Source organism: Corvus moneduloides, chromosome Z (assembly GCF_009650955.1).
Source record: "Corvus moneduloides isolate bCorMon1 chromosome Z, bCorMon1.pri, whole genome shotgun sequence".
Classification (NCBI taxonomy): Eukaryota; Metazoa; Chordata; class Aves; order Passeriformes; family Corvidae; genus Corvus; species Corvus moneduloides.
In genome coordinates this window covers 24,874,714-24,885,328 of record NC_045511.1, presented here as the reverse complement: position 1 = coordinate 24,885,328, position 10,615 = coordinate 24,874,714, and the positions used below count along the sequence as shown (strand labels likewise).

General features: G+C 43.8%; 1 protein-coding gene across 1 annotated transcript in view; it reads right to left on the bottom strand.

Moving 5' to 3' along the window:
• Positions 1 to 2,716: 2,716 nt before the first annotated feature.
• Positions 2,717 to 10,615, bottom strand: part of LOC116438123 (3'-5' RNA helicase YTHDC2-like) — a 30,929-nt gene continuing 23,030 nt past the window's right edge. Inside the window, exons 25-30 of the mRNA XM_032096780.1 lie at positions 9,875 to 10,164; positions 9,295 to 9,472; positions 8,085 to 8,288; positions 6,071 to 6,253; positions 4,907 to 5,006; positions 2,717 to 4,760 (exon numbers count right to left, since the gene is read on the bottom strand). Of these exons, the coding sequence (XP_031952671.1) occupies positions 4,917 to 5,006; positions 6,071 to 6,253; positions 8,085 to 8,288; positions 9,295 to 9,472; positions 9,875 to 10,164 (945 nt within the window). The 3' untranslated portion in view covers positions 2,717 to 4,760; positions 4,907 to 4,916. The remainder of the gene's footprint in view (positions 4,761 to 4,906; positions 5,007 to 6,070; positions 6,254 to 8,084; positions 8,289 to 9,294; positions 9,473 to 9,874; positions 10,165 to 10,615) is intronic.

The following is a 10,615-nucleotide window of genomic DNA, read 5'->3' as shown; positions in this document are numbered from 1 at the left end:
TCATTTCTACAACAGCCAGTGCCAAGCATTTAAAATGGAAGCTACAAAAAATCCCTCACTACAATTAAGCCCACCATGTCTTTGTAGATGTTGTGATGATGGAGCAGAAATTACACCAGCTCAATAGTGGGGAAAAAAAAGGCAAGAAAGCAAATATTGAAGCAAATAGCTGCGACAGATTAGCGATTTCACGCTACACAGTATTTAACAACAACAAAAAGTCTATGGCTAAAGAACTTGCCACCTTTACCTGTTTGCAGGAATATGTTCCTGAGGAGGCAGCACAGCTCAGCATTTTCCCATGAGACACTGGCAAAGCTCGTACCTTCTGTGTTGAGGAACATGACTGGAGTTGTCCTGAACCAGCGCTTCTCAGCCAAGTTTTGTTCACGTATGAACAAACTTTGCAAAACTCTTGGCCATCCTTCAGAACCCTATTTATGTTCCCTGTTGCAGTGGGGATACTGCAACACGCATATATCAAACCAGGAGTCCCGTGGAAAGGAAATATATATGGACAGACAGACTCTTGCTAGATGTTTCAGAGATGTTTATTTCTCCAGCCGCATGGCCGGGGCTCTGCCGAGGAACTGTTCCAGTCACGGGACCAAGGGTCCTTCTGCCCGCGCAGGGAACACAAACCAACCAGTGGGAACGAGGCTGAGCAGGGGCAGGGAAGCCCCGTGTCTGTGCCCTCAGGGCCCCTCTCCCAGGGCTACACGGCGGGGGAGGGACCCCAACACCTCACCCGTTTTATTTTAATAAAAGGAGAATGAAAACAACTGGATAAACATAACAAGAACAGTTTCAAAACAAAACAAGCCACCGTCCTGAGTCTTTAAATGTCCAAACAGATTCTGTGGAACATCTTAGGGCTGACAGAAGGGAAACAGGACTCTCCGGGCATGCTTTGTGGGGAAACTGAGGCAGGAGAGGGTTTAACTTCTTCCCTTCCCCTTTTCATCCCCCACTCGGCACTGGAAAGGGATTTTTGGGGAAACAATTGGCAAAAGCATGGTTTTGTGAGGGAAACCATGGGTGAAAAAACAGATTGGGAATACACTGGGGGTAATAGGACATAGGGTAAAAGGGAAAGGTGGGATTAGGAAAGGGAGACTGTAGGGGGGGCTTACAATGGAAATACTGTCTAACATAACTACGATTTTTAGCATATATACTGCCTTTCACAGGAACACCATCAGGCCCAGTGACCTGTGATGCTTGTTACCCTTTTCTACCTCGTATAATTTTGAATTCCACCACCTCTCCATCTCCCAAGCTTGGGATGCATTTTTCAGGGTTATTCTTTTTAATAGCAGTTCTATGCACGAGTATGTCTTGCTGGTTGTCACACCTTGTTATAAAACCATAATTTTGCTTAACATTATACCATTTTACTATCCCCAAGATCTTAGTTACTATGATCTTGTCCTTTTTCCGAGTGGCTGCTGTTTTCTGTCTCGCTGCGTCTTTGCTCTCTCCTTCGGTCGCTCCCGTGTTGGAATTGTCGGAGCTGCTGGTGCCTGCGCGCTCTTCCCGGGGTCGCGTTCGGGGCTGCGCGGGCCGGGCCGGGCCGCGCCGCTCAGTTCTCCGCGCGTCGCCTCCTCTGGTCGCAGCTTCGCTGCCGCTGCCGGGCGCTGCACCCACGTCTCGGCCGGGCCCCCGAGCGACGACCCCCCCGCGCCCTGCTCCAGCGCGCGTCTCGGCTGGGCGCGGCTCCGTTCTACCGCCGCTGCCCACACGCCGCCCCTCTCGGTCGGGCGTTCCCGGGGCTCGCTCCACCACGCGCTGCGTGGGGCCGGGCGGGCACTGCCGGGTCCCGCCGTGCCTCACTCCGCCACCGACACTGCGGCTCGCGTGGCTCCGCCCGCGCGCGGGAACTGCCTCGCTGCTGCTCGCAGAGCGCTCGGTGCACGTGGCCTGGGCTGCACGGTCCCTGAGGCACACTTCCCTTCGCCAAGACACAGCTGACATTGCTCAACAGTCTCGGTAACTAAATAATATTCACGAAAATATTCTTCCATCGGCATATATTTTGACTCCAGTATTAACTGTGTCCAAACGGTTTTTCCAAAAGCCGTTGGTAAGAATTAAATCCCAAGAAACATAGAAAAAGTTCTTAAACAACCATGCCAGGAAGTGTTTCAGCTCTTTTTGAGCTTGAATCAAGCTAAAATTTACAAATCGTTGTTCAAGAATCATTTTAAGATAAATGTCCATATGCGGCTCTGAGAGCCAAGAGTCTTCCCACGGTTCCTCCATAGTTTAGATATGGAAGAGCAAAGCAAAACCAAGAAGAGGAATCCAAAGTTTCCAGGGTTTACTCACACAAATCAGTCGCTTAGGGATCGGGGATCGTTCTGCCCGCATTCTCCACCATTTGTTGCAGTGGGGATACTGCAACACGCATATATCAAACCAGGAGTCCCGTGGAAAGGAAATATATATGGACAGACAGATTCTTGCTAGATGTTTCAGAGATGTTTATTTCTCCAGCCGCATGGCCGGGGCTCTGCCGAGGAACTGTTCCAGTCACGGGACCAAGGGTCCTTCTGCCCGCGCAGGGAACACAAACCAACCAGTGGGAACGAGGCTGAGCAGGGGCAGGGAAACCCCGTGTGTGTGCCCTCAGGGCCCCTCTCCCAGGGCTACATGGCTGGCGAGGGACTCCAACGGTTCCCTTCCTCCGCACTCTAGTTATGGACAATGGTCTAGCTTGCAAGAACTTAATTTACTCTTTAACACAGAACAACCTCCAATCTGGGATTTTTACTGTTGCTGAGGGGATGGTCACAGGCCATTTCTCCCATTTGTCATCACCAATGCAAGGATTGTGTTGAATTGCTGGCTGTTGCTGCCCTATTACTTTTCAGATAGATTCAGGTCCTTGCCCTTCTTCCTGCTTTAGTTTTCACTGCAGGTATGATGACCACACTCAGTCACGATCAGGCAGGTGGGGTGTCTCTAAAAACTATGCTGCAGTGCTGGAGTTCTTCTGCAGGCTGATGATGCTGCTGGTATCATCACAGAAAGTGGCAGTCCACTTCTGCTACTGGAGCGTAAGGGCTTTAGGCAGCCCTGCTAAAAGCAGACGGTTACAGACACCAGACCAACAGCTTAAGGGATAAACGGTCCACCTCTAAATACAGTGCACGAGAAAATACAGATCAGTAGTACAGTTACTTGGGTAATAATAATAATATCATGTAATTCACCATGACTGGGGCTAGATCTAACATCTGGGCATACAAAGACTTACCACGACCATGTCTCTGTCAGGCAGGCAAGCAGGGTACAACCTCTTCTCCACTCAAGTGTTCTAGACTGGCCAGTGGCCTTGTGGAATGCAAATTCCACGGCTGGACTGTCCTTTTTATCATCAAGCTGCAGAAGTCCTACCTGGGCTGGTTAACCAAACATTACACCCCACCTGTGCTCCCTCTCTGGGCCAGCTCCGTCCCTGGAGTGCACAGGGCCCTGTAAATCTGTACAAGGCACTACTGCCCCACATTCCTGCGTGGGCACAGGCCTGGAAGTACTGTAAAAGGCAGCAAGAGCCTCATGCACTGTCTTGAGACACAATGTATTAGGCAGTACAGCCTTACATGCACCCAGTCAGTCCTGGCAAAGGTAAAACTGATGGTTCATGTATGGAGCTCGCTACACAGAAGGCAAAATGGATGCACAGGGTAATATCCTGAACAGACATGAGAAAATAGGTAGAGGCTCAGCAGCAGAAAGAAGTTTTGGTTTAGCCAAAGAATGGCCACAAACAGTGCTGACAGTGATCACAGTGAATTTATACCAGCCTTACAGTACAGTATGTTAAGGACTAAGAAAAAGCCAAATAAACCAAGTCAGTAGTGGTATGGAAGAAAAAGAAACAACTTGAAAGAAAGCATGAAGACTTATGTTAAATGATCAAGGAAATTGTACTGGTAATTATTTTTTATATTCTTTTAAAGAAATACAACTCTTCTACCAGTGCCTAAATTAGGGAACTATTGAAGTGCCACTTGGCCGCAGGCCTCTGAAAGACTGTTTCAGCTTGTCAAGGGGCGAGTCCCATCTTAAAGGTGAAAAATAATCAAAACATCAGCGGACGCACCCAGTCTCAAAAGTCTCATGCTCCTTCTTCTTTATTTAAATGAAATTTAATTAAAATAATCGAATCCAATAATAATTAAATAATTAATAAATAAAATAAAATTAAACTAATTAAAAATAATTACATTTAAATAAATTAAAAATTCACATCTCCAGCTGCTTAGGTGTTTATATGACTACATTCTTCTCTCTTGCACTGTGGATGCAGAAGTTCAACCAACACTTACGGAGCCTTTCAACATATTTGGAGTTATTATTTTTTAACTGAACTGCAAGACTGATTAATTAACATTTACATTCTCATACCTTGTACTGGGCTGAGAAAGCTTTAACTGTAAACTGCGTATCTGAACTGTCTGCTATGCTATTTTAAACCCACAGACAACTTACAAGGGGTCCGTTGTTTCAAACTTTGTTTTGAACTTAACTGTATTTTTAAGTATCAGCTGCACACTACTGTAAAAAAACCAACTCAGCCAAAAACCAGGCTGGCAAGAAAACACTGAAAACAACACAATTCCCTCTTATTTTTCCACTTCTAGCTGCACAGCATGACTAAGAACGTCAGGAGGTTGTTGCGCCGCCTTCTTCCTCATCTTTACTGTAGACGTGCTGCTGGTTCTCGTGGCTGATGTTTCAACAACCTAAACCAGCTGGAAAAAAATCAAAATGAATAGAATATTTAGTACCAAGTGTACCTCTCCTTCCACAAGCTACAAAGACTGTACTGTGATGATACACTGTATGCGGACAGCTTTTCCTCTACCACAAAACCAGGAAGCAACGCAGGAGTAACTACCTCTGCCATACTACTTGGCACGCTCAGTCAGGTTTTTTCCTGCCAAAGGAATACGGTCCCAAAGCTTCAGCAACTGCTCTCCAACTTGTGGTTCCAGCTCCTAGAAAGGATCAGGAAATCCAGGAAGTTATCTGCACTGCTACTATTGAGCATACAGAAACTATTTATTACTGAATTAGGTGAGGTTGCCGGTGATTGCTTTCAAACTTTCTACAAGAGCTCATCCCTTTTGCTATTGGGACAAACATCCGAACTCCCAGCAGAGCAAGGTTTTCTTACTAGGGCTCAGCAGGAGATAAAAACATTCATAAGCCACCCTGGCCTAGAGGGTGTTTGGGGTGTTTCCATTCCCAGTGAGATGTCAGTTCTCACAAAGATAATTCCAGTGAACACACTACCTCCATACACAAGAACGGACACACCAGATACTTCGTACCTCCCACAGGTCACTCATTTACTAACTAAAGATCATTATTTTCCACATCTTTTAAGTTGAATTCCATCAAGCGTGGTGGAGAATGTGGAAAGAGAGGTCACAGGAAATACAGTGGCTGTCCTTTCCTTGTACTTCTTTCCTCCAGTTTCTTACAACTGGAGAGAGTTTTGGAGAAGAGAAGGTGAAACAAAAACTTTAGCTCTTGAGTCATCAAGATGTTTTGGGAGGGGATGGAGAGAGGGCAGAAACTGCCACAGAGAAATTCTGTGCCAATTCTTTGGCTTTTTGTAGTTGCAGTTAGAGCTTTAACAGATTTGAGAACAGTCCTAAGCTTTACCTCAAAACTCGGGATTCTCTTCAGGCTTTACAGAAAAAATCTTTTCATTATGAACAGTTATTTGGGTGTAACAGACTGTCTAAGAGAATACATCTCAACCAAACATGGCACAAACCTCCAGAACTAAATTACAAAAAAACCCCAACAACTTCTTTTTGGAAGCATCCACCTTTAAATCATTTTTTAAACACGTAAGCAAGAAACTGTTTTGATTTTATCAAAATGTCTCCATTACTTCAGCGGTAATTCTGCATTCGCTGAAGGTACAATGCACCAATGAACTGGGATTCAGATTAGCAGACACATGAACAAGTGGCGATAAACTGAACAAGCCAATAAAAAATACACAGTTCTACCAAGTGAAGAAAACTTTAGGAGAGAGTAACGTTACCTGGCCATCTCTACCTATCTGTACTTTCTTACTGTCGTTCCACGGGTTGAGCAAATGGTGTGCAAACTGAAAAGGAATGCTTTCTTTTCGGATCCAGTCCACCTTAAACACACCTCCGAAACCAGCAGATCCCCAGTCTTGACTTTTCTCACGCCCAATTGCTGAACCCATTCTAGCAAACCCCTGGGACAAAAATGGAAAGAACAGACATAATGGGACCACATCTGTCTGCGGCAGAACGAGATAAATAACTGAACTTCCTGTGAAACTTTCAAAATAGTTTCAAAGTGATTAACACACTCTCCACCATGAAGCTGGAGCTTCCAAAATGTTTTACATCTAGAAAGTTAGAAGTAACACTTCTTTTTCCACTTCAAATATGCCTTGTAGGGTTTGACCGTAAGGAATGTCCCTCAATGACAAAATTATCACTGAAGGTTTTTTGAGCTTCGTAACAGATTAAAAAGCTGTTGCAAAACCACCTGAAGCAGAAGGAAATCAAGATGAATATTCTAGTACAGAATAGTCCGTTAGATATTCACATTCCTTGTCAGTTGTAGGTTATTTTTGCAGAAATCCCTTTGTTCCTTCTCATGTTCCCTCTACGTTAACTTTCACATAGAACCGGGACAGTGTAGCTGTTCTTCCAAGAAAGAAGTCAAAGCTGCTTTTATTTCCCTCTTTAGTGAAGCTGGACAAAATTCCACCATGACAAGTATTCAGAAAGAAAATGAAAGGAACCCCAAACCCGAGATAGCATTTAACTTACTTCAGGACGCCCTGATTTGCCCACACCCCAACCAAACCAGAAGTGAACCCAACCCCACAGACAACGGATCTACTATTCAGGTGAATTTATGCCAGTTAGGATGTAGCAGTCCAAAAGATGCAGTTCACTGTGTAAATTACCAGCACTCACTGCTGTTGTAAGACATGCAGTCCTAGATAGCTCAAGGCAGACTTAAATGAGAATTAATGAAAGGAACAGTGGAAAAAAAATAAATGTGGACTAGAAAGAGACAGTTGGGACAACAGAAGATTAATAGGGAAGTTAATCCCACATTCCCATGAGGGTGCAGTGCCCCGTCACAACTGGAAGGGCAGGGCAAGGTCAACCACCTGCACTCCTGACGTCGGCGTGTCTTCCCTTCCCCGCTTCCCTGTCTGAGAGCACCAATGCAACCGCCCATTTTCGGTATCAACTGGCTTGCTGAAAATTACTTGCCAGTATTACACCTGCGTTTGCCAAATCATCGTACACCGTATGTCACTGCAGTCCTTCAGTGGTATTGCCAAGACAGCTGTGTTTTGGTTGGTTCCTTAGATTTTAAGTTCAGCTCATTTTTACAAATAGCTTATATATGAAGAAGTAAGCGGGCCTTTCTTTAGCTGGAACAACTGAATTTAGCTGGTTCAAAGCTAACGTGCAACTTTGCACTACCAGGTCAAGTTTTTAACTTCAAACTGACCACAGATTTGACCAACAAACTGTTGACATGTATCTCACTGAACATGAAGTCAAGACACAGCTCTGGAAGAATCATGGCCAGCTTCCTAACTGGAAGTGAACAAAACCAGTTTTTATTAAAATTTTAATAGAGTAATGTATGAGTTTCCTGGCTTTAGAAAGCTATGACTTGCCTGTAACTCCTTGCTCACTTACAATACACACTTTGGCATGCAAAGAGTAGCAATCCCTGACTTTGTCAGGATTTTTGGGGCGCTTTTTGTTGTTTTAAGAGGATTAATGTAGGGTTTAAACATTATTCTGACTCACGATGTTTGGAGGCAATTCTGTCTCCGCCTTCGAGGGACAAACTGAGCTAACTAGAAGAGCATGTTTCAGAGAAGAATTAAACGCTCTTTCTTCAGCAAGCACAGACATTTGCACACTGCTCTGCTTCTCAGAAGGCCAGGAGTCATAAGCAAAGCTGTCCACACTACACACAGTCATCTGCTGCACCCTCCTAAACCACCAACTACTGCTAATACTTAGTTTTAGATTAGGACTCACCTGAAAGCATCCAGACCCTTGAACAGAAAATATTAAGTAAACCAGGCTGCTCTCCCAAAAAGCTCCATTCAGTTTCCCTTCATTACTTGGCGTAGTGGACCATATTCCCTTCTGTTGAGAAATATCAATGTTTTGCAAGTTGCTACTTTTCATTATAAAGTACCGAACTGGCATATTTTGTCTTGGTGAAGGAGATCTGCAACCCTGGAAAAAATAAATTAAATTAATAAATACAACAAAATAAACCAGGCTTTATTTCTGAAGCATTACACACACGAACATAGAAATCCTTGACTGTGCTCCTCCCTTCCTCCTCCAGCTTCTGGAAGAAACGTAAAATCAGCTGGTCCTGTCTGAAATGGCTGTAAAATGTATCCGACGCCTATTTTACATTTTAAAAGCACTTCTCAACAATTCCTCCGTGAGGAGCCGAAAACAAGTAGAGCAGAAGAGGAGTAAAAAGTCTAGTGATTAATTACCATTTGTTTAAGTCTGACACGCCTTGAGATGGCACCAAAATTAATCATCCTAGACTGCAGCCTACAGCACACCACTCCCATTTCTACCTTCAGGAAACATGTCTTCTTCCTTTTACACTGGCTCAACCTAAAAGCTGAAAAACTCAAGAGGAATTACTAAATCCTCCAGTGAGTCCGTGAGGTTTCGTTTCAGTGATCTGTTTAGTATCACTGCAGTTTACCATTCAAGTATATGGGGACAATTATGACAACAAGCTCGTTAAATGTGTGCTTTGTTAAAATAACCTTCACAAAAAACCCCAAGCAGTCATAAGAAGGCAGGTAACACAGATAACACAGTATTTAAAGAGAATCTGTATCAACGGATGCTGTTACAGAAACAGAAAGGCAGAATCCAAAAACTTCAGAAGTGTGTGTACAATGTACTAATTTAGTTGAAAAAAATTAATACACCTTCACCGTTTATTAGAAAAAAAAAAAATCCCATTTTTTTACTTTGGATAGCTTTACCTCAGCAGTCCACAAATACTATCTCTGCTGTATTAAACTAGCGTAACAAGGATATTTAGTCTAGATTTTAAGTTCCAGAAGGAAGTATTATGCAGCTGTTATAAATGAAAAGTTAAGTCAGGTTCCTAATTTAGCCGTAAAATACCTAATTGTTGCAGAATGGTATCAGCAAGACATCTCTTTACTTTCGAAGAGCAGGGTGGTACTTTGGAGAACTCTACCTTTGCAGATACTGGAGAAGAAGGACTAGCACAGGGGCTGGGACAGCTACCGCTGTCTGCAGGCTTCACTGAGGACTGAGCTGATCTGTCATCTGAGGATCGTTTGGAGAGCAAAATGTCTTTTTCTTTGTACTTCTTTGGCTGGTGGAGTGCAGGAGATGTAGATTTCACTGAAACTCTAAAAAGGACATGCCTTGAGTTTCACGAGCACTCACTGAACAATTTACATACATACCTGTCAGCCTACTGCATGGCCACATGTATTACAGCAACTACAACATATATTAAACACTAACTAAAAACCCATACCGGTCATGCATTGTTTTTTAATGCTACTGCTAAACCTTGTCTGCTACTTCTCAAAGATCACAATTCATGGACAATATTCCTGACTGCTCTCTCAAACAGCAGGCCCATGTATGAAATACTTCTCCGTGAAACTACAATGCAGCATAGGACAGTATCACACCTTTCAACTGTACTTCCACTATTTCCACCTCCTTATTACTAGCAGAAATTTAAGTGGTGCTTGCATACATAAACTGCAACCTACAGTGTCTAGAAGACCTCAACATCTTACTTTTCAGCACTAGAGGAGTCAGAGAATTCAGTTTCTGTTGAGCTTTTTCTACTGTTGGTTGACTTCCATGTAGATGCCAAAGGAAGCTCTTCACAAGTCACAGGTCTCGGTCTCTGGCCAATTCCTGAAGGCTGCTGCAGACCTGCAGACTGTTCTTCAGCAGTCAGAACAGCTGTAATTGCTCTTACAGTTGTTTCATCAGCTTGAGACCACGGTTTAGAAGGAGCTCGCATACGACGCAGGAACAAACTGTGCCACTTCTGCCTGAGTTGCAACAGCATCCCAGCAGCCTGTAATGAATTCCAATTCTGTTACAGACTGATGAAAATTACATCAGGCAGGTGAGAGTACCCTACTCTTTCCTATCAGGCAGCACCTCGCATTCCAGGGAGAACAAGGTCCAAACTGAAAGGCAAGACCAAGGTCTTGGGGAGGGGGAATAACTCTTACTTAAAGTAAGATGTTAATTTACTTTCTTTTCCTTGGACGCAAGGTAATTTTTGGAACATTTCCTTTAGCTCTGTACTAAACTTTACACTGTATTGCAAATCCACAGATTTTTTTTCCTTTTTATCTTTCTAGAAAACCCACTTTTTTCATGCTTTATGCCCTTCCTATCAAATCAATCTGTACTCACGCACTCTTGAGTCATACCTGAGGGAAAAGAGCTCTAAGTGACATTTTTCTTACACAGACTTCTGCTCAAATGCAATGACTAAATTCAGAAGACTAGAGTCTAAT